The sequence below is a fragment of the Rattus rattus genome, chromosome 14 (assembly GCF_011064425.1).
Source record: "Rattus rattus isolate New Zealand chromosome 14, Rrattus_CSIRO_v1, whole genome shotgun sequence".
NCBI classification, from domain to species: Eukaryota; Metazoa; Chordata; class Mammalia; order Rodentia; family Muridae; genus Rattus; species Rattus rattus.
Genome location: NC_046167.1, coordinates 81,249,706 through 81,277,678, shown reverse-complemented (window position 1 = coordinate 81,277,678; position 27,973 = coordinate 81,249,706). Strand labels below are relative to the sequence as shown.

Genomic DNA, 27,973 nt, shown 5'->3' with positions numbered 1-27,973 from the left:
CTAGCCCCATGGAACGGCTGTTCTTTGCATCTTTGTCATTTTATGACAATAGAAAAAAACCTTTTAATATCTATTAACTTAGCAGCCCATTCACCACCACCCATCCAGAGGCTTAGACAGCATCCTAGCCCGTAGGGAACCTTCCCCCATCTCACTGAACCTACCTCTCTGATGTACCCACACTAGTATATCTTAAACCTGTTTCGGTTGTTCTGCAAAACTATACAAGGTCATGAAACTGCTTCCAAGTTGGAGCACGGAATTTGGGGTAACCTAAATCTGTGTTCCTGGGCCACGGCCATTGAAAATGGCTCCGGAATCTCTCTTATTCCGTTTAAGATGAGTGCTGTGGTTTTTGGGTTGGCACAGATGCGGACACACAAGCTCGGATATATCCAGTGATGTGACTTGTGGCCATCAGCCAGCGATGCCTGCAGGGTGTAATTTGGCTTCACCATGCTCGATTCAGCTCAGGGCTCCTGGTGGCCTCTGGAGACCCCCATTGCTCCTCACAGAGAGGGGGAAGTCTTGGATCTTTTACATGCGGGCTGCGTGAGATCTGTCTCTTCTTGGGCTGTGGAGTAGGGTGTGGTATCACTGAGCTCTCCTGCCTCTGGCTAGCTGGAGCCCCCATGCAGCCTGGGCTGCAGAGGCCCATGAAGCTGCAGAACTTGCTCTGTGCCCAGCAGGGTGTGGACAGCACTCAGTCCCAGGGCTTCCCTAGACTGTAGGAGAGTGAGTGACTCTCACTCAAGGAGAGACAGCAGACAGGAGAGGTCTGACTGATCGGATTCTCTTTGCCTTACCCATAGGCTATTCTGAAACGGGAGGCTTCCATCTTGTCTCCTTGGAGAAGTCTGTGGTGTGCAGGGTTCAGGTCAAGTAGCAGCCTCTGTTCAACTTCCCTGTTCCGCATTTCCCTTTGAGCCTGCTCAGTCTTATCCCCTTCTTCTCCCCTGCTCCCCTCTCCCTGGCTTTCTCCTGCTCACCCTTCCCCCCAGCCTCCCCTCCCAGGCTTTCTTCCCCTGGATGAAAGCTCTCTGGACCTAAGAGCATGCTGGCATGCAGGGTTTGTCAGGTTCTGTTCCTGAGTAATACAGGCGAGGCACATTGCTGTAATGAACCTAATGGTAACCCCCCCTTTACTGCGTACTTTCTGGGCTACCCCATCCTGCTGAAACCTCACACTATCGTCACAACGCTGGCATTGATATTGCCCCTTGTCCCCTTGTGTGGTTTGAATGAGAAATGCCCCTCAGAGGCTCGACTGGCCTCCGGTTGGGGGCATTGTGTGAGGTGGTGGTGTAGCCTTGCTGAAGGACGTTTATCATTGAGGGTGGGCTTTGAGAGTCCACAGCCCCACCCTACCTCCGTTTTTCTCTTTCTCCATATCCTGTTTTGTGGCTGATGATGTGATCTCATAGTTTACTGAGCCATCTGTCTGTGACCATGGTTCTCCTGCCATTAAGGATGTCCCTCCAACTTGAAACTGTCAACCCAAGTAAACTCACTGTTTCTGCCTTAAATGCTCTTGGTCACGGTGTTTTTTTTTTTTATCACAGTAACGGGAAAGCAACTAATCCATCCCTATTTTAAAACCGAAGGAATGGCTGTTTTTAATGGCAATACTCAGGAGGCAGAGGCAGGTAGATCTCTGTGAGTTCAAGGCTAACCTCGTCTACATCATTCGTTGTGGGCCAGCCTGAGCTACACAGTGGCAGAGTGAGGATTTAAGTTCTTTGCTCTTCTAATTCCAGAACCTAGGCCTTTGAAACACAGAGAGCAAAACTCACATCAACCTCAGGGAAACCCGAGTTCTGCAAGGAACTGCCCTCCGGGGGACGCCCAGAGATGGCCTCAGGGTGGGAACACACTTCGATACTCACGTTGTAAACGCGGGGTTGTACTTTGCACCTCGGTAGTAGGAGTACAGGTTGAACATCCCGATCATGAAGGCCACAAACACCATGATAAAGATGACCATGAACTTGAAGATGTCTTTCACAGTTCTCCCCAGGGAGATCTGCAAGGGCCCGAAGCTCTCATTGGCTGGCAGGATGTAGGCAATCCGGGAGAAGCTGAGTACAACAGCAATGGCGTACAGCCCTTCCGAGATGATCTGGGGGTCTGAAGGCCACCACTTATCCCTGGCTGAAAGGAAAGAACCTGTGTTACTTGCTGGGGTCTGCTGTGGAAGAGCGCCCAGTTGGGCATGGTCAAAGACGTGCTTTTACGATTTTAGGTCTGCATGCGTGCAGGGACCCAAGAAGGGTGGAGAGGCTTTAGAACCCTTCATGCTGGAGTCACAGGTGGCTGCGAGCCATCGGAAGAGGTGCTGCTGGAACGTGGTCCTTTTGCCGAGCAGCAAGTGCTCTGGACCGCTGAGCCATCTCTCCGCCTGTTAGGAACTGGAACCATGTTCTCTGTTGTCATCTCGGCCCTTAGGTAATTGCAGCACATGCGATGCCATGCTGTTGGAATGAACTGTCTCACCTGCCCGGAACTTTACTTCAGACCTGATTCATTCCCAATCACCCTTCAAGATTCAGTTTTGGGATGATCACTTTCCAGAAGCTGCCTGTAACTCCAGCAGCTGTTCTCCCGGGAGCTCCTGTGGTGTCCCCACGCATGTCCATTATGTCAAATGCTGCAGGTCTAACCACTACACTTCCCTCCTCCACACACCTGAGCCGAGCCTCTACTGGGGAAGCATGAGGAGGCAGTGGAGACCAGCATGGGCTGGAATCACTCAACTGGCTTTCCTGAGCCGCACTGTCCCTGTGTGATCTTGACAGACGATCTTAGCAGCCTAAAAGGCCTTTGACCATTGAGCCACACATGCAAAGAGTTGGGGGTGGGGTCTGTGTAGAGCAGGTGCTGATAAACGCCTGTGAAGCAACTAAACAACTTCTAACCACGTGTTCAGATAGCCACGAGCCAGGACAAACCAGCTTCTGGGGACCAGGAATCTGAAGGGTTTGCCTGTGAACATAATCTTGCTCTCTACCCCCCACTCCCCAAAAGTGTATGCCAGCAGCCTTTCCTCATTGACTGAGAAAGGGGATGACCAATCACACAGGCTTGCCACAACACGACTGCAGGGGCAATGTTGGTATTTCCTGGTGAGTCCTGGGGTCTTGGGTGCCTTACAAGCACTGAGTGAGCCTCCACTGCGCCCGACTGCAGGCCTAATGTCTAAGGAACAGCATTCAGGCTATCTCCTAGGTGTCAGGACCAACAGTAAGTCTCAGAGGAGGGCAGTACCTCCCTCCTGGGACAGTGACAGGTGCCTGTTTCTCACAGTGCCTGGGTAGGAGTCCTCCTCAGACGCTGAACATCCTATATCGCCCCAGACTGCACCACATGGTTAAAAACTGCCCTGCTGGCAAAGCCGACAGCATCCCTGTTGAGAACTGCTGAACGAAGCTTAAATGAGAAACATTGAGGAACTTAAATTAGCCCTCACACTAAATTAGCTGTGATTTTCACAACAGCCCCGTAGAGCAGACATTACCGTTGCCATTTTATAGATTGGATTTGGGGGTATGGGGCCCTTTTCAGAGTCAGTAAGTGCGAACCGAGAGCATATTACAGGGCGATTCTTGGCACCCCACGGGAGATGGAGGAGGAAGGAACTTTATTCTTTATTTTCAAAGCTAGGCTCTGTTAAATTAATTATAACAGAGAGAGAAACCTTTAGTAAGGGAAGCTGGGCCAACAGCTTCAGGTAGAGCATTCCAAATTACATTTGGAATACAGTAACACAGACTCTAAGTTCTTACTAAAGTCAGAATTCAGAAGCCCATGAAAGACAAGGTATGTTTTCTAAAATACCCGCTGGATGAATAACACATACATTCCACATGGAATTAGAAGTGGCTTCTTCTATTAAACTGGCACTAAAATGAATTCCTTTTTAAAATCCCACCTACGATTCTCTACCTTCAACCTCAGGTGTTAACAGTAAAAACTGCTCCTCAGCTGTAGTTTCTAGGAACTGTCCCTGGCGGCCGAGGCTGGACTTCCGGTGCAGACACTTCTTGCCTGAATGGGCTTGTCACAGCTCTAGTGCTGGGTGGGTATAAAACAAACGGCACTGTGTGTTTCACACAAAGGGACTTTCATCTCAGAGACGTTTCCACCCGAAAAAAAAAGCCTTTTCACAACCTGAAGCCTACCGGACCCCGCGCCCCCCCACCTCCCAGCTTACTTTTTTTGATTACTGAAATGGTTTGGAAGGCTCGCCACAAGAGGGTGCTCGGCCCCCATAGCTGGAGCACTTGTGCGCGGCAAGAGCTACGGAATATTTCCAAGGGCCCAAGATGAGCCGGAAAAGGCAAGGGCAGGAATGTTGGGTGAGGTGAGCCGGGACCTAATACAGGTCACGGGGGAATAGACATCACCGCGGGGATAATACTGCAGCCTGTATTGTGACATTAAGAAGGGTGCGCCAATCTTTCCTCGAGGAACCAAAGCAGCACAGAACGGGAAACATACACTGACCAAGGAAAACCTGCGTTTGTCAATCAACAAATGCCGGCGCGGGGGTGGGGGGTAGGGGGGTAGGGGGTGGGGGTAGGGAGGGGGGAGCAGCGGTTGTAACAGACGCTTGCTCTTCTTTTACCACATTTGTGTGATGTGGACATTGCTTTATGTGGACAGTTCCCCTAAAGGCCATGGCTGCCCCCTGCCATTCTGTGGTTAGAAGGGCCATTTGTTTTCATCTACCAGGAGGGACATTTTGACATCCTAACCCTTTCAAATACATGCCACTAATTAATACTTCCTAAGCACCAGCTACCTTTTATCACCCTCAACTCCCTACCCACCCCCCCACCTCCTCCATCCCCCACCCCCAGTCCCCCTCTAACCCCACCCCACCACCATTTCCACCCTCAGCCCCTGTCATCCCCCACTCTCAAGTCCCTCTCCCCCTTACTCCCACCCCCCTCACCCCCACCTACCCACCCCCCAATCCCCAAGCCTCCCTCCCCACCTCCACAGTACCTCACCCTGTTTCATTCTCTTTTACAACATGGAGTACTGTGGTTGAGATTTTAAAAAGAGAAAAGAGGTAGTATTGAAAATAACTGATACCACCTCGTGAGTTTTTCCTGTGATCACGGGTAATTCAATCTGCACCAAACCTTTTGCCGTAAGAGTTTTCATCTTCATTGTACACGTGAGAAGTGGAGACACGGAAGTTTACAAATAAATAGAAAGTAATCTATGGAGCTAGACTTTGACTCCAGTTCTCCCTAATTTTATAGCTCGGGGTCATAATTAGCTAGCAGGGGGCTGGAGAGATGGCTCAGTGGTTAAGAGCGCTGCTTTTTCAGAGGACCCAGGTTCAATTCCCAGCACCTGCATGACGGCTCAGAAGCTCTGCTAGCACCAGGTATGCATGCGGGTGCACAGACATACATGTATCTAAAACACCCACACACAAGAATAAAATAAAAATTTACAGACTATGATTTTCAACTAATTGAAGGCCAGGATCTTTCCCTTATACGAAATAATAATGTGCTTCTGGTAACATCATAAGAGCCCTACTGAAGTAGGCTAGAGAGACAGAAAAGTTTAAGAGGAAAAAGGAAGGTTAAAGAACCCCCCTTGGGGTTGGGGATTTAGCTCAGTGGTAGGCTTGCCTCAAGGCCCTGAGTTAAAGCTCCGAAAAAAAAAAAAAAAAAAAAAAAAAAAAAAAAAAAAAAAAAGAACCCTCACTGTGGGGTCTACTTAAAATCCGAGTCAAGAATCCCAGCACAATTAACACAGGAGGTTCATGGTCAACATACAGCCAAGTACCCGGGATCAGACAGAAGAGATTGTGGGGCAGAGTCCTGACTCATTGGTACACCAGAGACCTCCTGAACTTTTAGAACACGGTTAGGGCAGGCACTAAGACCAACGATTAATAAATGGGACCTCACAAAGCTGAAAAGCTTCTGTATGGTGACGGACACCGTCATTTGGTCAAAGCGGCAAACTGCAGAATGGGAAAATATCTTTGCCAACTATGGATCTGATAGGGGGCTAATATCTGTAACATATAAAGAGCTATAAACAACCGGACATTAAGAAAACAAATATCCCAGTTAAATGGGGTACCCAGCTATGTGGGGAGTTCCCAAGGCGTGAAAACCAAAGGGCTGGGGACACTTAAACAGCCAACACCTTACTTATCCGGGAAATGCCACTCAGAACTACTTTGTGATTCCATCTCATACCTGGCAGAATGGCCAAAATCAATAAAACGAATGAGTCCCCGTCCCTACCTCAGGAACTATGGACAGGTGATGGCTTCTGTGAGGGGGATCCATTTTCTTTATGGATGTGGCTCCCAGTAGGTCGACCATGTTCCAGTGGGTGCCCCCACCCCCACCCCCAGGAATATATATGCTCGGCACAAATATATGGAGTATATGGGTTAATCTGTTAAGAAAAGCAAAGGACACAAACTCGGGGTGAGGTTTCTGGAGGTAGGGGTGGGTCTGAGAGGAGTTAGAGGGGGAGGCTTGGGGAGAATATGATCAGAAGACACTGTTAAAATTCTCAAAGAATTAGTAAAACATTTTAAAAATTAGCTGTACAGGTAGCCTACACTCTTTCTAAACAAGTGGAGTGGAGGGTGATCCAAGCTTAATTAGGGTTGCTTACAAAAAAAAAAAAATCTCTTCTTCATGAACTCCACTCTCATTCATAATGGCTCATTCTGGAAATATTTTCTGTAGGGCAATCAAGAATCCCACTGTCGCCTAACTAGAGGTCTCAGTAGATCTCCTCAGACTTCTTGGAGGCAGCAGCCTTAAGTATGTATATTTATGTGTGCGTGTGTGTGTGCGTGTGCGTGTATTTCCCATGTAGAGAGAGGGCGGGTTCTTCAAAAACAAACCCAAAAATCTACGGAAATGTCCCAAGAACCTCTCAGAAACAAACCCAAACACTAAAATATCCATTTCTAAGTCACGGATTTATTCCGTATCCTGTAAGCGCGTTGGGGACACCTGTGGAACCTGCCAGGTTCCAAATCCCAGGTCCTGGAACCAGGCTAAGCGACCCCTGCGACTCACCATAGGTGAAGTAAGCCACTTCCGGCGGAAGTGAGACGTTGTGCAGCGTTACATCCTGCACGTACTGGTCCACGTACAGCTGGGCCTCACTGGCCTTGAGGAAAGCCATGAACCTCGCGGTGAAGGAGGCCACGAAGACGGACAACATGCCGAAATCCAGTAGGTTCCACAAGTGCAGCACGTACTCCCGCGGCCCCTCCTCCCAGATCTCCTTGCATTCAGACCAGATCATTCCTGTGGGAGAAGGACAGGCCCAGTTTTCAGTTACCTCGGCAGATGCCAAAGGAACCGGGTAGAAACAAACATATCAACCCTGTGGGATAGCTAGAGACAGACAGATGGATGCACCTTCAATTCGATTTGTGAATTTCTGTGACTGGGAGAAGACGTGCCTTTTATCCCTGACCTTATGAGGTAAACCGTCTCTGAGAGTGAGGAGAGGGTTCGCACCCATGGACGGACTTTGGAGGCAGACTGTGGGAGACAAACTCACACACTTAAATCTGGGGTAGTTATAAATCAGGAAGCAAGGGAGCCGAGGTTGCAGACTTTCCGAAGGTCCCACGTGCGATGTAGAATTCGGTTTCCCCAGATTGCAGATTTTCTGCTTCTGTGGTTGGTTCGGGGAGTTTAAGCACAGGGGCATTGGATTTCCTCTGCTTTTCCTTTAGATAAGGAATTGGATTTTAAGCGACAGGTCCTGGTTGTTACACAGTAGACAATGTAGCTAATCAAAATGTTACAGGTTCTTCCAGCCCTCTTCCCAGACAACCTTAAAAGGTGGCCTAGGCAGTGGTTCTTAGCCTTGGTTCTCAACCTTCCTAATGCCGAGACCCTTTTAAACAGTTCCTCGTGGGGTTGGGGATTTAGCTCAGTGGTAGAGCGCTTGCCTAGGAAGCGCAAGGCCCTGGGTTCGGTCCCCAGCTCCAGAAAAAAAAGAACAACAACAACAAAAAAAACAGTTCCTCGTGTTCTGGTGACCTCCCAACTATAAAATTATTTTGGTTACTTCCCTAACTGCTATGGATCTTGATATAAATATCTGTGTTTTCTGATGGCCTTGGCTCTTGACCCACAGGTCGAGGAGCCCTGGCCTAGGCTACTACTTTGGTGTGTAGATGTATAGACCTGTCGCTGTCTAGTATTGGGGCCACCTTGTAAATGTTGTCAATATTTACAACTTCTGCTTCTGATTAAGAGTTTTAAGATGAAGTTCCCACCGTGCAGAGAAACTGCAGCTAGCGGATGTTTTGCCAGTGCCAGAAATGTCATATACCCCAAGCTGATGCCCCTCCGTCCCACCCTTGCTGCCTCCCGACGCCCAGTACTCCTTGCATTCCTGACTTCTCTGACAATCACAAGAGATCGTCCTTTGATGGATTTTGAGTTACATAGTGTGCTTTCAGATTTCAAGTCTTTTACCTTAACACCTAAACAGGTCATGTGGTATCGATTCACGTCCGTCCTTGACACCCTCGGTGTGTCCGTAATGACCCCAAGGTAAAGTGCCACACCAAAGACGCACGGCCGAACTCCCTGTGCTCTTCTGCCATCTCTATGTGTCCAGTAGAGCAGCCCACACGGCAGTCCTCCGGTGGCTCTAACGCTGGACGCGTGCATGTGTCTCTTGCTTTCCCCCAGACTGTACACTTAACCCACTGACTGCAGCCCATATTACAACACAGGCTTCTTTGAGGATTCAGCGGCTTTGGTAAAGTCTTAGACTCAAACATGATGCTGCCAGTGGCCATTGGTGGTGGCTCTGTCCTCCAGAGGGAGCTGCCTGGGTCTTAGTGTCGTCACCGCGTCTTCAGGGACCCTGCCCAAGGACTGTTAGGGTCAACATTTGGTGGCGGGAAAGGCCCTTCAAATCAAAGGGGTTGAAATACTTTTCCGAGGCAGAGAGTAGTCTGAGAGCAGCTGTCTGTTGAAGAGTCCTGTCTTTGTTTGCTGATGATGGAATTGAAGTTCCCACAGTGAGAAGTGTCCCCAACCCCTGCAGGTCTGTTTAAAGGGCTTCTCACTGCCCTTGCTCGTTTCTCTCTAAACAAAGCACTTGTCTCGTGCATACTCTGTCAGACTTCGGACAGTCATTCAGTGCACCGTAAGTTACTTCACAGTAAATATATACTTTTCATTTGCCCATTTAAAAGTCTTATTAGAAAGCCCATCACAGGCGAGGGGAGGAAACGTGGCTTATTTACTTATTTTTACTTTCTCTTGCCCTAGATTAAAATCACCACTGTCCCAGTGGACAGAGGTGATCGGTTTTAAATTAGCTAACAGTGGGCTCAGGTTTCAGCCTGGCCATTCACTGGCAGTGGGATGTTGAGTAAGCCCCCTGACTTTGTGTTCTGGGGGAACTTCAAAAGCTTCTATGAGCCTGAGACGGAAATTATTTCCACTAGACACTGAAAATCATTCCATCGTCAGATGTCCTTGTCAGTCTTCCTAGATTTAAATATTAATCACCGAGGTTAATTTAAATCATTCCAAGGCCATAGGTAAAAGTAGCGTGGGGTGAGGGTTTGAGCAGCAGGGATGCCTACTGAAAACAGGGCTGTGTGAAATGAAGTACTTTGGTGAGAGAAACTGGGCCTCCTGCTTCTGCGATGCGAGGGGAGCAATGGGATTATATTGTAGCTGAGCCCCAGGTCTTTCGCCCCAGTGCATCAGAGAAATGTTTAGAGCTCAGGCCCAAGGGGTAAGGGATGCTTGGTGCTTGAGAATCCTCCAGGCTAAGTTCCCATTACTCACAAACGCCTGGAGTCCAGAGAACAAGGTCACCGATAATTAAGAGAGGTGCTTGGCAGAGAAGGGGGCTAGGGCATGCCAGGAAGCCTTAGAGGGCATCAGCATCTTGATGTGTGTAACCTCTGAGTAATGCCTGCAGTCCGTGGAGCGGAGCTTGGCAGAGGGAAAGGCACTGCCTCCCTTCCGGTCTCTCAGGGCTTCCCTTCAAAATGTTCCAAGACAGAGCTACTCACATTTCTTAAACAGTCCGAGGCTCCTCTGCTCTAACCCAGAGTCTCACTTTGCCTATTTCCTTACGTTACGTTCTCACCATTGGGTCAGCACAGGGTGTTCCATGAACTCACAGGAAGGAAAACACACTGAGAAGCTCTCCATCTACCCCCTAAGATCCAAACGCTGTCTCGGGGTTAGCACTTCCAAGGTTTATTTGCTTGCCAGGCAGAAGGATGATGATTTCCCAAGGACTCTTCTGTCTCTCTATGCCCTCTCTTCTGATCACAGCAGCCAGCAGGTGTCTGGTTTCTTCTAGGTGCCCAGGCCTGGGCTCAGCATTTTACAGACACCACCTGATTCTTCAGAACACCCTAAAGGACAGCCATGGCGATTGTCCCCACTTTGAAGATGTGACTCATGTACAGAGTTGGCATACTACACACTAACACACAGGCACACTAACAGTGCAGGTTAATGCAGGCTCTCTGCTCTCCACTGTGCCTTCTGGTCATGCTCTGCACTGGGCACACGCTTAGGCTGTTTAGTCAGAAACCATCCACTGAGGTCCAGGCACCACACCGGGGCTAAAACAACCAAGATAATAGATACCCATTTGCCCCTGGGCAATACAGCTAACCTCGATGGTGGAGACAGGGATAAAGGGTCAACAGCACAGTCATGGGACCAAGCAGAGAGCCTGCCCGCTATGCATTTGTAGACTCATGAAAGGGTGAATTTATGGAAGAGGGATACTGGGTTAAGGAACCAGAAATTAGCCAGGTGAAGGGGGAGGGGTGTTCCAGGTAGTGGTCATGGAAACGTGGGAGAACAGGTCAGCCTAGGATAGTGGTTCTCAACCTTCCTGATGCTGTGACCCTTTAATACAGTTCCTCATATTGTGTTGACACTCCCAATCATAACATTATTTTTGTTGCTATGTCATAACTTAATCTCGCTACTCTTATAAATCATAACTGTCTTAGTTAGGGTTTTACTGCTATGTATAGACACCAGTACCAAGGCAATCCTTCTAAGGACAACATTTAATTGGGACTGGCTTACAGTTTCAGAGGTTCAGTCCATCATCATCAAGGCAGGAGCATGGCAGCGTCCAGGCAGGCATGGTACAGGAGGAGCTGAGAGTTCTACATCTTCATCTGAAGGCTGTTAGCAGAATACTGGCTTCCAGGCAGCTAGGATGAGGGCCTTAAAGCCCACGCCCACAATGACACACCTACTCCAACAAGGACACACCTCCTAATAATGCCATTCCCTGGGCCAAGTATATTCAAACCACCACAGTAACATAAATAATTTTGGAGATAGAGTTTGCTGAAGGAGTTGCAGCCCATAGATTGAGAACTACTGTTCTGGGAAACTATAAGATACCCAAGTTCAAAAATGAGAGAGTTCAAGGGTGGGGAGAGTCTTTCTCGGTCTAATAGACTCTCCTCCAGGCCATGCTGGTTGAAAAGACTGAGTGAAGGTTACACCAGGTCCATGGGCAGCTTTTAACCACGATAAACAGGATAGTAACATGCTCTGACTTGCTAGAAGAAACTGGTAAATCACCCGGGATTGTGTCTTAGTTAGGGTTTCCATTGCTGTGAACAGACTCCATGACCAAGGCACCTCTTATAAGGACAACATTTCATCAGGGCTGGCTCACAGGTTCAGAGGTTCAGTCCATTATCATCAAGGCAGGAGCATGGCAGCATCCGGGCACGCACGATGCAGGAGGAGCTGAGAGTTCTACATCTTGTTTGGAAGGCAAACAGGAGACTGGTTTTCCAGGCAGCTAGGAGGAGGGTCTCAAAAGCCCATCTCCACAGTGGCACCCTTCTTCCAAGGAGGCCACACCTACTCCAACAAGGCCACACCTCCTAGTAGTGCCCCTCTCTGGGTCAAGCATATTCCAGCCACTGAAGATGATGTGTTTGGACACTGGCTAAATACTCAAAGGTTCCATTAAAAGCATGACTTTGTTAAGAACCAGGAAGAAATCAGGGAAGCAGGATTGTATGGTTTTTCCTCTTGACTAACTGTGTGAGTGTGATTCCAGAGCTCAGACTTAGCCGTGCCCTCAGATATTATAATCCTGGTGGGTGGGTTGCGGCATGGGAACCGAAAGCCAGCCAGGAGAGGGCAAGCTAGTGGGAGGGACAGCCAGGATGGTTTCCCGACACTCAGTTCCAGGCTGTTCCTCCTTTTGGTATTTGCACATATGTGCTGCAGTCCTGGTGTTTGTCTCTCATCCCATCAGTGGGGAATTCTGTTCTGATTGCAAGCACGGGAGAAAACAGCATTGGCACTGGAGCGCTGGCCCAGCCAGTGAGCACCAAGTCTGGCAACCCAGTCGGTCCCCAGAGCACACACGGTCAGAGGGAAGTAGTGAACCAAGCAAGCTGCCCTCTGACCTTCAAGTGTGCACATGTCTACTCCACCGTGAAAGAGTGAATAACAACTATGGTGAAAAAATTTTAAAAGGAAAGAGAGAGAGAGAGAGAGAGAGAGAGAGAGAGAGAGAGAGAGAGAGAGAAGAGAGAGAGAGAACGAACCCAACGCCAGGTTCTTCTGAGATGGGGAACCACACATTAGGAGAGTGCTCTGGTCTTCATGGCTCTCTGGAACTTCACAGTTCTCTGAGGGGCATCTCTAGAGGCAGGCTGTCAGTTGACTGTCCTCCAAGCCTCTCAGCTGCCCCGGAGTGGCCGCTTTAATGTGAAGCCAGGCAATGCTGTGGACTGTCCTCCAGCTGGGCTGTGGCTCCCTCTGCCAAGGCTTCCTTTCAGCTCTGTAGATGGCATGACTTAGCAGCAAGTCTGCCCCTCCTTCTCAGGTGTGCCCTCCATGTGGTGGTCGCTTGGGTGCTAGTCTGTCTGTCTGTCTGTCCCCCCCCATGCTGTCTTCTTAGTCCCCGTGGCTTTGATTCCCCTTGCAGGAAGTTCCTTGTATTTGGTAAGACATTCAGACAGAGGATGTCCTTCCGACTTTGACTGTCCCACAGAACGTGTTGGGGGGGGTGTACTATGCCCAGTAGGAAGAGTGTAGTAGGGAACCAAGAGCACTGCTACGACATGTGACCTCTGAATGAAGTCACTGAGGAGACAGTGGCCCCGTGGAGAGGGTGAGTCAGCTGCACATATGCATGGCTGCAGAAACACTGTCAGGCATATGGTCTGGTCAGTGCTCAGCGTTAGGGAGAAAGAAAAGGGGCCAGGAGGAGGAGGACTCAGGGTTTGGAGTAGGCTGCTTTATAAAGGCCTTGTCTTAGTCAGGGTTCTAGTACTGTGAACTTCACCATGATCAATGCAAGTTTTATAAAGGACAACATCTAATTGGGCTGGCTTACAGGTTCAGAGGTTCAGTCCACATGGCAGCATCCAGGCAGGCATGGTGCAGGAGGAGCTGAGTTCTACATCTTCACCTGAAGGAAGCCAGGAACAAACTGAGCATCCTCAGGCAGCTAGGAGGAGGGTCTTCAGGCCCACCCCACAGAGACACACTTCCTCCACAAGGCCATACCTTCTAATAGTGCCACTCCCTGGGCCAAGTATATGCAAACCATCACAGGCCTCATCTGAAGAAGACCTTTGAGAGTCTGGGGTGTGGGGGTTTAAGTCTGTGATATAGACTAATTGCCTAGTATACATGAGGCCCTGGGGTCCATTCCCAGGATCTTCCTCACATAAAGACCTGAACAGAAACGGACATGTACAAGCAAGAGCCACATAGATCACCTGCAGGAACAGTAGCCCGGAAAGGGCTCAAGGGCATAAACCGTCAAGGAGAGTGGTAGAGCTTACATAGTGAGTGGGGTAGACGGTGGTGGAAGAGAAACCTCCATCCCTGAAAGGAGCAGGCTGGGCTAGCTCAGTAACCCAAGGTTCCCTTTACCTCTGGAGCTGCACTTATAAGGAGGTCCTGATGGCTTGTGTCATTTTATAATCCGCTGGCCCAGGTACTACAGCTATGATCTGGTGTGTCACTGGACAGGAGATCTGCACATCTGCGTTGGCCACTAGTTAAAGGCTTTCTTAGCAGTGACAGGGAGCAGAAGTCCGAGAACATTAGCAGGACACAGGGCTATTTCATGCTCTCCCATGTTTGAGCGGCTCATGCTGGATCTCAAGGCGTGAGAGCACAAGGAACCCTTTGTAGACAGTTGCTTTTTCAATCACCTCAGAGCTCCAGCAGGTATTTAGGGCAAGGCTGCACTGGTCATATTTACTCTTGTTTCCTAGCTCCTGGTGAAGTACCCGATCCTTGATAAAATGCTTAACATTTAGATGTGTCTATTGAGAAAAGGCGATGGACTAGAACATGCCAGCCAAGACCTTCAGGGCACCTTCACCAGTGTGTCAGCCACACCATTTACTTCCTGTCCTCAGAATGACCCTGTTACAGTGAATAACAGAGCGCCCATGCCCCTGGAAAGGCCAGGTCCCAGAAATGGACACCGGGTCCCATCCCTGTTATCTACTTAGGAGCTTTGCTTCCTGGTGGCCAAACCTCAGGACTCAGCGTTCTGTGCTCCGTTGGCAGCACTCGCCAACTCCTTACTCTGCAATGGCCCGCCACTCTCCGGGTCTTCCTTTGCTAGGTAGTGCTCATGTTCTCAAACGTTAGCATTGCTGTGCCCTGTGGATGGATCCTGAGTGTGAAAGTGATAGGATAATTTGCTTACATATAATGACATGCTCACATGTCTCTGACCCCAGCCCTGCTTCTCCAAAGTTCAGATACACACACCATTTACTACTTGACCTTTTCTCATAAGTGTCTGATATACTCTGGTTCTCTCCAGATGGTAGAAATCTTTGCCCTTTGGGGAAAAAAATCTATATTATATATCTCAAACTGAAATCTTCATTTACCTCTCACCTCCAAAACGCCTTTCCCAACACCCGTGTTCCCCATCCTAGTGAATGACTTCCTTTCAGACTCTTTTGTAAGTTACTGTCCCCAACAGTTCTCTCTTTCTCACATCTCACATGTAATTCAGCAGTAAATATTGACTTTACCTTCAAAATGTGGCCCTCCACTACTCGTCCTCACTAACCGTTTGATGTCCAACTTACAGCAGGGACATCAGGACTGGCGCCCTGCCTCTGCTCCTGTGCCACAGCCATTCATTCTTAGCACCGCACTCCTGGACCCACTGAAGCCTGTGATGTCACTTCCGTTAGAGCCCACAAAGGCTCTACCCACGTAGCCATCTCTGTTCTCTCTGAATGTGAAGACCTCAGAAACACTTGTTTGGAACATGTCCAATTTGCTACCAATTCTAGGCTCAGGGTGCACCACCCCTCCTGGCTAAAATGCTTTTGGACTACCATGGTAGGGGATAAGACGATCTCTGGCTGCTCAGCTATTCTGGTGGGATCTGAAGAGTGGGAGGGAGAGGGATCCACTGGCCTCTCTCCCTCACAGAAGGTTGATTAATGAGTAGATGTGGGAAGACACAGAGGACTGTTTCCTTTTACTCTCTAACCTGAAGTATGATGGTTTGTTTGAAGGTTTAAGACCCTTGTCCTAGCTTCCTAGAAGCTAGTCTTAGACTAGCAACCTTCAGATGAAGACGTAGAACTCTCAGCTCCTCCTGCCCCCCATGCCTGCCTCGATGCCACCCTGCCCTACACCCCCCTGCCCATGATAATGGACTGAACCTCTGAACCTGTAAGCCAGCCCAATTAAACGTTGTCCTTTATAAGAGTTGCCTTGGTCATGGTGCCTGTCACAGCAGTAAAACCCTAACTAAGATCCTGAGTCTCTCTTGATCTCTCTTCACCCCCAGTCAGGCCCCTTTTCTGTAGCCAAGACAACTTCACATTTGTGATTTTCCTGCCTCAGCTGCCAAAGTAACAAGTGTACGTGCTACCATGGCCGGCCTCTTTAGTTCTGATAAAGATTTCTGCCTCTGTTTTAGAGAATGTGTCTTGATTTCTGTTCCCAGACATTCAGTAAGATGAAGAACCATTCGCAGACATTTGAAAGAGGCAGCACTGGCCCCCTAAGCCAATGAGAAGGCCGACATCCTATCCTGAAGCCCATGCCCCCATCTGCTGCGCCCCAGAGGAAGTTCAAAGCACAGAGGCAGGGTCACTGGCTGGAGAGGGGGACGATAAGATGTCCTACGACAAGCTTCTGAGGGAAGGGTGCTGTGCAAGCCTGAGGGCAAACCCACAAGCACAGACACTGAAAAGGAGCCAAGACTCCAGATGTATAAGTCGGGTCCCGGGCTGAGTTCCAAGCCACGAGCACATGGAGTGGAATCCTACACACAACAGCCAGAAAGATCACCCGTGTGGGGAAACATTTGATCTGTGCCCACCCAGAACCGAAAGGCATTGTTGACACCCGAGGCCTCTAATAAAGACCCCTGAAGTGAGTTCTACAGCACAGAAATAAGTAACCATGATAAAATCAGCACCAGCTGAACAGTCCCTATAGTAATGGTCTCCAGAGGCCTCTAACAAAAAAAAAAAAAAAAAAAAAAAAAAGACTCAAGGTGATAAGCAAAAGCTTAATACGCAGTCTGCATAAGGCCAGTCTTTAGAGGAAGCCACTGCTGTGGCTTGATGACAGAGTGAGGAAGAGGCTCAGTGTGCCAGTGTTGAGAAGCGGGGCTGATGAGGGGAGCGGCCGATGGGTCATGGATGTGGATTAGTGTTTTCCTCACACCAGTGGCTTCTTGGTCCTTGGTGGTGGGGTTGTCATGGGGTGAAGTCACCTCTGGTATCTTCTTCCATTCACTTGCTTTGTCTTCCCACATTAAGGATTTATGGTCAATCTTGCCCAGTTTCCCTTTTTGCCACCCTGTGCTATTTTCAAGCAAGGTCAGGGATCATGAAACCAAACACTTGGCTTTGTCCCCACATTGTACCATGAGGTCCTGTCAGACACAGCTGCCTTGTCTTAGGCATCCCCCTGCCCCAGCCAAGAGCCAAAATAATCCTCTTTGCTTTATGGGTTACCCAGCCTTAGTTTTTCTGTCATAGCAAGAGAAATGGTTCAGGCAACCAAACTCAGATGCTCAACAACAGTTTGTGAAGTACTCATCGATCAGTCGATGTTGGTCAATGTCAACTTCTAGGAGAAAGACTAGTCAGGGGGAATTACACAAAAAACGACAGAATTTTAAAAAGCACCATAAATATAGACAATATATTCAAGGATTTACAGGGAAATGCAGACACACTGAGGAAGGAAATGAGAGATATAAAGATATAAAAAGAATTGAGAAATATGAAAAGAATATAAATTTCATGAAGCAAAAAGTATATCTGGAATGAAGAAAGTTCCTGGGATGGAAATTCATAGACATGGCAAACAGAGCTGCAGCATGAAGTGGAGAGGGCTCAGGATCAAAAAGAAAAAGAAGAAAACAGACTTTACTGTGTGGCGGTGCTCTACATAGCCCTGACTAGCTTGCAACTCGCTGCGTAGACCAGGCTGGCTGCAAACTCCCAGAGACCTACCTGCCTCTGCCTCTGGAGTGCTGGGATTAAGGTGTGTGCCACTCTACATCTGGAAATAATACATAGTTTTTTTGTTTTGTTTTTTTAAACACATTAAAGTTTCATGATCTCAGACTTTATTTCAGAATAACAAGGGTTGAAGGAAAAGGGGAAGGGACCAGACTGGCCATGGCTCCCTAATTATTTAAGATGAGAGACAGACACACGGGTTCATTTTGTTCCTCTCTTGAGTATTGTACTTTTAAAGACTATCTATAATAAACATTTTGCAAGTTTTCCCCCTTTAGTAAGACAGCAAAGACTTTTTTTTTCTGTATTAAACAAGGCAAGAAAGAGGCCACCGCAAGTGGCTCTTGTCTTTTCCAACACTTGAGATGATTAATTCCTGAGAACACGTCTCTGCCCTGCTAGGCAGAGATCAGGCTGTGTAACCCTGAGAGCCACCGTCTGGAGACACACCTCCACTATTGCAGAAAGGCTGACCTAGGAGGAGCCATAAGAGGCCTCAGGAAAATGTCATGGCCTAGGAGGCTTAGCTTATAGTAACTGCATTTGTCTAAAGAGAGGGGTCTTGTACTCACTGCGGTCTGGGAAAGTGGGATGAATGAGAAACTTGTAAACACTTTACATTTTTACTCATAAACTCACACTGTGAATGTCTAAAAGAGCCTAATGTTAAAGTGTTTGATGATGTTAAGCCAAGGGGCTGTCCAAGAGAGGCCCGGGATAGGTCCTGAACTAGGAAAGGCCGCAGACCTCAGCCTGTACCAGGCTTCTGTGTCTTCCCTATTCAACTGTAGTGTCAATGACTTGACTAAACAATTCCTTGGCCACAGGCTTGCCAGATGATCACATGTCCCTGGGAAGGATGGCCTGCTCCCCTGACTGCCCCAGGTCAACACATTCTCACAATCTCTACTTGCCTACTTGTGGTCTAGTGTAGGGCTGTTTTCCCATGTGTTCCCGGGTTGGGCAGCCATGATGCTCTCTGGTGGTTTATCCCTTGTAACTTTCTTGGGCTACATATCAGTACAGGGCATGTGCTGTGCAATCATTTGACAAATCCATTCATGATTTTGCTGTTTGATGGCACAAACACTTTGATCCTGATTATATTTTTGACTTAATATTTGTAAATATAATAATCATACAAATATTAAATATTTGTCAGGAAAGCAAAATCTGGGTGAATACGGTCAAACTAATTAACTTAACTGACCAACTCTCCTCGCCGCATGAATTTCAGTTCTTTTAAAGCTTTTAACTATCCCCATTAACTCCAGACCTTTGCGGTATAAAGTTAGCAGTTTATGAAGCTTTTGCCTATTTATTATTTCCCTGACGATAGCTTTGGCAAGTTTTCGTTTTTCTCCCGTTAACTGATTTGCAGCTTTCAGTGTTAGAATAAACACTGGAACCAATAGCATTTTTCAGCATTCAGCTCTAGCCACTTCCAGTAATAAAGGGGGAACATCGGGAGCCATTCCCTAGGAAATTGTGGCAAAGCTTGAAAGCACAAAGTATCAGCACAGATAGGAACTCACAACCACTTAGCACATTAATTTAAACAAATAACACATGCTACCGAAGATGGAGGAAGGGGAGGGAGGTGTCATCTTGTGTATTGTATGGCTGCCTCACCTGTCAATTAAAAAGCCTGTGGCCTATGGCTTAGGCAGGAAATAGAGGTGGGACATCCGGAGCAGAAAGGATTCTGGGAGAGAAGAAGGCAGGGGGAGGAGCCTGAAAAGATGAGGCGATGACATGGACTGGGGTACCTAAGCACAGGTAACTAGCCATGTGACAAAATGTAGGTTAAAATAAGTGGGCTATCTTTAGCGATGGTCTAGTCAGAGTAGGGCCTAGCTATATGGCCAAGGTATTTATAAATATAATTTGAGTCTTATTTCTGGGAGCATAGGGCTGGAAGGTAGAACCAGGACTTAACTTCACTCTCTGTGTTGGTGAGCATGCGTGCATGTGTGCGTGTGTGTTGAGAAGATGCCTCCATTGGACTGGACCGTGGCAAGTCTGTGGGAGATTCCATCGACTGATGATTGATGTGGAAGGTTCCAGTCCTCTGTGGGCAGCGCCACCTCCGGGCAGGTGGTCCTACCCGATGGAAAAAAAGCAGTCTGAGCGAGCCAGGAGGACCAAGCCCAGAAACAGCACCCCTCCATTGCCTCTGCCTCAGTTTCTCCCCCCAGGTTCTCGTCCTGAGTCCCTGCACTGACTTCCCTCAGTAGCCTGCAACCCACGAGGTATAGGTCAAATAAACCCTTCTTCCCTTTGTTTCCTTTGGTCAAGCTCTTTATTATAGCAATAGAAACTTAACTAAGGCACTACCCAAATTTTAGATAATATTTACTATACAAAATTCACTTATGCGGATTAACACAAGTGTACTTTAAGCTATGGAATTTAAGTGTCTTTTAAGCTATGAAATTTTACCTTTCTTAAAATAGGCTTGTTCTAAGGCTTGTAGGGAACTAAATGATCAACACGTTTCCTACGCAAAGCCACCTTATAACCATATGCAGTACACCTGCAAGCCAGAGTGCCTAGCAGATGTCCCTCCCCGAGCATCTCCTTTCAAAATCGGGGTTTATGTCACCTCGTGTGCAGCATCTTGATTTTCATGGTGCACAGACACAGAAGGGGAGTCCAGAAGTTGGTACTTAGTGATGTCATCTTAGAGAGACGGGAAGGACAGAGCAGCTGGCTTACCTAAGACCCACTTCATGATGAGCATCTCCGTCCAGGAGAACTGCGTGGTTTTCACTCTGAAGATCTGTTTGGGGTAGTCTGTGAAGGTCTCGTTGGGCAGAGTCTTAACACCCTCAAACCGGTCGGATGCATTCACAACTAGCAGTCCCAGGAAGATAGTAAAAGACACCGCGTGGGCTACAAACTTCATGAAAGGGCTCCTCAGGGTTCGTCCTAGCTGGATACAAAGTGTGTAGAGGACATGTTAAAATGACAGCTTGTGTGTTGAACACGTTGCTTTGTTTTATAAAACCACAGTTTAACCAGAGACTCCCCCACCCTGGACAGAAACTGGAAGGAACATAGACATTTTCTCTTGTACTTTCATATGAGCAGATGCTTAACCAAATCTATGTTCTACTGACTTCAAAGGTTTTTTTTCCTATTTACAAGTCTGAGGGGAAGGGGCTAAAGGAATAGAACACACAGACACATAATCAGGTTACATCAGTGTGACCCTGGTACCCCCAGCCTCATGGATATGGTCTTACTCCCTTCCAGTCTGAGGATCAGTATCTAACCAGGATCTACCCATTTGCTTGGGTTTGGATGGCCATAAGCTTCCTGATATTACGTGAACTGCACTTCCATAAAGTCAGACAGGTCTTGATATTTGTATCTTTGCCGTTGTCTAGGGTAAGGCAGTAGGGTCACCATTTCAAGGCCAGCTGGAGCTACATAGGGAAGACCTGTCTCTAAAACATAATTTATAATTTATAATTTTATAGCCAGCAAGTTTAGAACACAGGCTTCATGATGCTGTGTTAAAGTTCACTGATTTCTCCTTATGGTCTGTTAGTCAGTGTGGTTGTTCCCACTGAGTCTAGAATGACCCAGAATTCACCTGCCTTCCCAGGGAGCAAGCCGTTGGTGGCATCATGATCACCATGCTGACGAGATCCCTGGGGGTCTTCCCTAGGCCAACTCGCCTCTCTCACCAAGTCTGACCCTTCCCCCAGGCCTACTGAGAAGGAGGGGAATCTCTTTAGCACCCCAGCTCCTCCTCCAGGGTGGATTCAGTTATGACCAGTGGCTGATTGACTGATGTTCCCGCGTTACCTCACTTAAGAGTCCCGGAGGTAAATGTCACCCGGGAGACTCAGTATCAGCCTGACTGTCAACCACAGGGACTTCTCTAAGGTAAGACTCCCTAGATTACAGCTGTGTTCCGACAATGTTTGCACATCAGATGGCTTGATGACATTCTTCTAATGTGTTTCAGTCAGTAACCACCCTCTGCTCTTATTGTCAGGATAACATGATTTATAATTGTTTGAATGTCATGAGACACATTTATTGGAATTTTAATATGCAGCCAGTTTTTATCTTTTTAAAACATTCATGACCAAGCCAGGCATTAGGAGTCCACGGCCATGTTCAAGGTCACCGGTGTGCACATGTAGACTACCGTAAGACACACTAGGAACAACTCCAGCGGGGTAAAGAGATGTTTGTTTGACAACCATAGGCCCACAAACCCCTACCAAATAACATTTCTATATACTTTAATGCTGTAAGTTATTATATATAACTGCATTTATTGTTTTATTTTTAACAGTAGGAACATATGTTAATTTGATAACACAGACTGGAAGGACAGACAGATTATCTCACAAGAATTCAGTAGGACAAGCTGTGTCTGAATTACACCATGTTGCACTTTGGTTTGTTATACATCGGGTATCTAGTTCGAATTTTTCAACATTGTAGCTATGGATATTCCCATCTTAGAGACTTTTTTTTCCCAACCATCTGACCTTGGACATCCTTAAGTATTCACGGAATTGTTCCTGAGTAGCCGAAACATCGTATCTTGTCCCTGTCTGTGGTTTTCATAAGCAACAAGGGAAGGAGAGTTCTGGGAGCGGAGGCATTGAGGAGCAGACAGGACTAACGGCTACCAGACCTGTGTCTTGCAGAAGGTCCATCAAAGAAAGACGGAGACACTGAGAAAGACACAGCTCTTAAAGAGCACCCGCCATCTCCCTGTGGACTGCGTGGCGTGGGGTCTCCCACTGACGGCCATGTGAACTGTGAAGCAGGTCCCATCTCAGGCCAGGCACCTGCTTCCCGCCTAAGCTGGCCCTGGGGGTCCCTTCTTCAGCATATCGTCCTCCAGCAGATGAGCCTCTTAAAAATGATTCTGTTTACTGCAGAATGCAACAAGAAGTGACTCTCACAATGCCCTGTACTGATTTGGAAACTACCCTGGTCTCCATTTTCACTTGATGTAGGCAGTAGGGTGGGGAGATGAGACTAGGGATGAATGGACCTTCTTCTGAACTTGGGTAAGCCATTGGCAGATGAGGGCCAGTCATTTCAGTGGTTTCTCCTCTTCCTCTTCCTCCTCCTCCTCTTCTTCCTCCCACACTTCCTCCTCCTCTTCTCCTATCCTCCCTCCTCCCATATCTTTTTTCCTTTTCCTGCTTCTTCCTCTTCCTTTCTCTCTCTGTCTGTCTCTGTCTCTCTCAATGTCTCTCTGTCTGTCTCTGTGTCTGTCTGTCTCTCTCTCTCTCTCTCTCTCTCTCTCTCTCTCTCTCTCTCTCTCTCTCTCTCTCTCTCCAGGCTGGCCTCAAGCTCATGGCAATCTTCTGCCTCAAGTAGTGGGATTATAAAGGTTTGCCACTGCTGTTTGTGTATGTGTGTGTGTTTATATGAGTATGTGTTGGAAGTGAGTATGTGTTTATGTGTTGAGAGTGTGTATGTTTGTATGTGAGTATGTATGTAGAAGTATGTGTATGAATGTGTGTGAGTGTGCGTATTTATGTGGTGTATGTGAGTGTTTATGTGTGTAAGAGTATGTTTTTGTGGGGTTGGGGATTTAGCTCAGTGGTAGAACGCTTGCCTAGCAAGCGCAAGGCCCTGGGTTTGGTCCCCAGCTCCGAAAAAAAGAAAAAAAAAAAGAGTATGTTTTTGTGTGTATTTATGTGAGTGTGAGTGTGTTTGTGTGTGAGCGTATGTGTAAGTATGTGTGTGAATGTATTTATGTGTGTTTATGAGTGTGTGTGTGTGTGTGTGTGTGTGTGTGTATGTATGTGTGTATGTGTGTGTGTTTGAAATTTTCTGTTTTACCCACAAAGACAATTTCTGCAGTAAATTGCCTCAGGGAAGGACTGCTTTCTAAAGCCTGACTGATGAGCCAAGCGAAGACAAAAGAATAACCAGGAAGGCCTCTCAGCTCTGGGACTGCTAGAGCCAAGCCAAGGTTGCAGCTTTAGGTTCATAGCTGATGCTGGGTTGTTGGGAGCTGTGACCACAGTCCACTCTGCCTACAGCGTGCAGGCTGTGAGGCTGGAAATGCACAGAAGTCGCTCCATCACTGCTGAGGCCTGTGAGTGAGAGCACAGCAGTCACCATGAGTCTGTACTGGGAGATGAGGCAGGAACATCAGGAATTTGAGAGCAGTCTGAGCTCCTTAGGGAGCCCCAGGCTAGCATCGGGAGTAGATGTTGTCTTAGCAAAATCAAGAGCTGGAGAGATGGCTCAGAGGCTTAGAGCTTTTGCTGCTCTTGCAGATGATCTGAGCTTGGTTCTCAGCACCCATATTGGGTAACTTACAAATAACCTGTAACCAGCTCCAGGGGAGACAGCACCCTCTTCAGGCTCCTATGGGAACTCTACCCAAGTGGCATACACACTCATAGACAGACATACACACGAGTACATTTAAAACAAATTAAAAGCAACAAAAATCCAAATAGAAGAAGCCTGACCTAGGGCTCAGGTATCTTCCTTTTATGAGAGTGGATTGTTTTTGGAGTCTCCTATTACAGTGTGAGGCCACCCTTCCTTCAGGGGCTCAAGAAGCACTGGGAGATGGCAGTTTTTACGAGGTAGGGTTTCCAGTGAGGGGGAAGGGAACAGGAGTCAGGCCTGTGCAGGTTTGATTTCTCTTTCCTAGAGAAGTTGGAGCTGTGTGTAGGCGCACAGAAGCTATCGCCACAACCGTGGGCAAATCTCTTGACCCGTAGATACTCAGTTTCAGTCGCAGTGCCACAGACTTTCGGTGGTCGATTGACGAGTGTCTCTGTCTCGTCTATAAAATGGGGATGAGAACGTAGACACCCGCCTGTGGTTGATGTAAGTGGTGACTGACGTGGCACCCAGCAAATGGCACCTGCTCTGTAGCGAGCTCTTGGTCTACGGGGATGACAGTTGAGAAACTCCCCTAGTGGGAAGCCTGAGTGACTCAACAGATTCCTTGAAAACTTTTCTTTATATTTATTTATTCTACGGAGTTCCTGCCTCCATTTATGCCTGCGACTCATGTGTGCCCGGTACTCTGAGGTCTAAAGAGAGCATTGGGTCCCCTGGAACTGGAGCTGTCATGTGAGTGCTGGGAACCAAACGCTAATTCTCTGTAACAGCAACAGGCTCTCTTAGCACTGCGCCATCGCTCCAGCCCCTTGGCTGACTCGTGGCAGGTATGCATGCAAGGGTTCGTGAAGGACCCACACAGGACCGTCGCACGTGCCACGAGCCTGTTTGGAGGCCGGCTATGGAACTAGAGGAGACAGAGAGAAGACGGCTGTCAACCGTGGGCCTTCCCTTAAGGGGAAGAGACACAGATGTAAAATGATGGGAAAACCTAAATGAGGACCAACAGTGCAGGGCTCAGACTGACAGCAGCAGAGTGGCCAGCCTCTGGCACCACCCAGCCCTGTCCCAGCAGGTGCCTGCTGTCTAGCTGCCCCTAGGGACTGGGTGGCAGAAGTGGTGACAGTGTAGGACGAGCCCTGTGAGCAGACACACATGCTCCTCCCATCACTGTGACTAGGAAGTTGCCCTGTGATCTCCTGTAGCCTAGGCCTGCTTTCTGGTAGAAACAAATGCAGGGGGTGAGCCCTTTGTAACCTCTGGTTGGTGCCTGGACTGTGAACAGCGGAATCTTTCAAAGCTGCTGAAGTCAGTTCTTACTGGATGCTTGTTTGGGATGGAGAGGGGAGTTCCTACAAATACTTGGATATTCTTTCCACCCGGAGTTTCGTGGCAGGAAAGATTGGTAGACTGCACACGGCAGACACCTCAGGTTGGATTCTAGAACTGTTCCATTTTCCCTGCCTGACTTCCGGGACTGATTTTGGCAAGAGCTGAAGAGCAAAGGTTAAGGATGAGGAAGTGGCTTCTCCCGTCACGATTTTAACTGGACTGCAGCTCCTCGACAGAGCCATGATGCTGACTCCTCCTCGGCCCTACCTGCTGAAGAGACGCTGCCTGAGGTTTTGGCAGGCACACGACCTAGTGCAGCACTCGAAAAGCACAGAAGCTGGCTAACCCACAGGGTAGTCAGCCACAAAGGCCCTCGGGCACAGGAGCACTCTCTGAGAGGATAAAGATGTTAAGAAACGACTTAACTGGATGCTTCCGTTTTTAAGTACTCACTGGCTTCACAACGGCCTTCCTGGCCGTGTCGGCCATGTTGGCAATGGCAGTGAGAAATGAGGAACAAAATCTCTATTATTTTTCCTTGCTTCTGGAAGGCCAGTCCCAAGCCCATGTTTGCACTCGCCCTCACCTGTACACACCTGCTGCTTGCTAATGCTCTTCAAATGACACCAGTGAGCCGGACTTCCATTGATATGCTCGGCTGTGCAATCTCTTTAACTCTCTTCCCCAGAAACTCCCCCAAACAGAAAGACAGGCTCAGGGGTTCAAGAGGAAGTTAACAGTGAGTTCATCTCAGAAGGCCAGTCAGACAATCTCTGTGTTAGTGATTGTCTCTCAATTAGGACAGCAGCTGGTAGGAGGAAGATGCACCAATGGGCTGGGAACAGAGCCTCCCGACAGTCACTAGACATTGATGGACATGAGCCAGCTGATGAGGCTTGGCAGTGACATTTTACAAGTCAGCTTATAAACAAATATGGCGGTCTAACATCTGGGCACATGATGATGTCATTGGAACATGGAATCCCTGGAATGGCACTGTGTTCTCCATTCTCTGTGAGGCTACAGAAATAGTTATCAAGGCTGTGACCTCACTGGAAGATTGGCCTATTAGATTCCTCTGCAGTGCCCTCCTCCTGGGAGGACATGATATTCTGCACATCAGGAGCCCTCAGAGAGGCTGCTTTTGTCACACATAAGATTTGACCTCTTTGTAATTCCCAGCAACATCTCTGCCAAACTTGAAAAGGTTTTTTTTTTCTTTCTAAGTGGTAAAAGGAAAGACTAAAAATATCTCAACTCTTTTATCTGTCCCTTAGCTGCCTCAAAGCAAGTTTGACAAGCGCTTTAATGAGGGACTCTTGCCTTGTAATGAGTGGTAGCACTGAGAGCCATCCCACGTGACAGACCCAGGCCTGTCAGTCACTACTCACCGTGCTCCCCAGCTGCTCGGAGAGCTGGGAGTCTAATAAATATGCCAAAGGGACAGTTTGCTTCATGGTCAGCGCTGTTTACCTGGAGTGCTCTTGAGTGGTCACTGAACGGTTTTGGAGCACCAAGTGTCAATCAAGTTTTTGAAAAGAGGAAAGAAAGCCCCAGTCAAGGGCTAAATCATCCTGCAATAATTTCCTCCATCACCTTCCGGAAGGTTAATGTAAGTCTGACCTCCTGGAAGGTTAATGTAAGTCTGACCTCCATATCTATGTTAGCTTTCTGCACTCACTAAGTCTGGATATCCCCAAATGCCCTCCCTATAAACGTAGCTTTTAGACGCAGGGTTGAGCATGTATATATTATTTGCGAAGTCTCAGCCCTACCACAACTTTAAGAAGAAGTAGAATCTTTCCCAAGGTCCCTGGGCAGATGGCTCCTGGGAGACAGAGGCTCTCCATGTGCTGGTGTTGGCAGGACCTGGGCTCTGGAACCTGTTACAGTCAGCTTTGTTGGGGTAGGAAGAAGGGACAGGGGGAGGGGAGTATAATATTATATATATATATTAGCCGGAGAATTTCAACTTAGAAGTCCATGTCATGAGGCTGTCATAGAAGCAGAGCTCTCAGTAGATGTTAAGGCCAGATACAGCAAACACAGAGTTCAGTCTTGGGATTCGCTCTCTGTGGGGGAGGAAGCCTGCTCCCTCTCTGGCACTGCTTACCCTCACTGAGGTGCTGAGTTCCTTGCCTGGCTGCTTTGGTGGCTGTAGCAGCAGCCTGAATTCTTGGACCCATCATTCTGTGTGCCCGACCTGCGGACTTGACAGGAGTGTCAACTCAGTGGCCACACTGCACCACCGCACTAGTGGATCAAGCTGTCTGTGGAGCCAGTCTCCCTGGAGGCATGCTCTTTTCTAGTGAGTGTTGGGTTTCCTAAGCTTAATTCCTTTCAAAAGATATCACTAGGTAAACTTAGTTTAGGAGTTTAGACAGTCTTAAACCCATGGACCGTTGTTTCAAGGCTTCTTCATGGTTTGGTCTTTTGGGTAACAACTCTTCCTGGAGTGCAGGTGCTTTCGGGTCCTAATGGCTGGGCCCTGAGGAAGGTGGGACCCACAGCATCATGGGTGTCAGAGTGCCTGTGGGGCCTATTCCTCTTGTCACTCCTGCCCTTCTGGTATCTTCCTTAGGTAAACACTGAGTTCCATCCTTCCGGATGTCCACCAACCCCCTGCCTTTTTCTCCTCATAGTCTATTTAATGTAGACAAGAACCTCTTGAAGGAGGAGGCTAGGGAAGTAAGAAGGATGTTGCGAGGAGCCCTCCAGTTCTTTCTAGCTTCGGAACTGCTTCTTGAAGCACATGTG

General features: G+C 48.1%; 1 protein-coding gene across 1 annotated transcript in view; it reads right to left on the bottom strand.

The window, feature by feature from the left end:
* Positions 1 to 27,973, bottom strand: part of Trpc7 (transient receptor potential cation channel subfamily C member 7) — a 122,479-nt gene that overhangs the window by 30,162 nt on the left and 64,344 nt on the right. The window contains exons 5-7 of the mRNA XM_032885015.1: positions 20,249 to 20,465; positions 7,074 to 7,307; positions 1,887 to 2,151 (exon numbers count right to left, since the gene is read on the bottom strand). Coding sequence (XP_032740906.1) covers positions 1,887 to 2,151; positions 7,074 to 7,307; positions 20,249 to 20,465 — 716 coding nt within the window. The remainder of the gene's footprint in view (positions 1 to 1,886; positions 2,152 to 7,073; positions 7,308 to 20,248; positions 20,466 to 27,973) is intronic.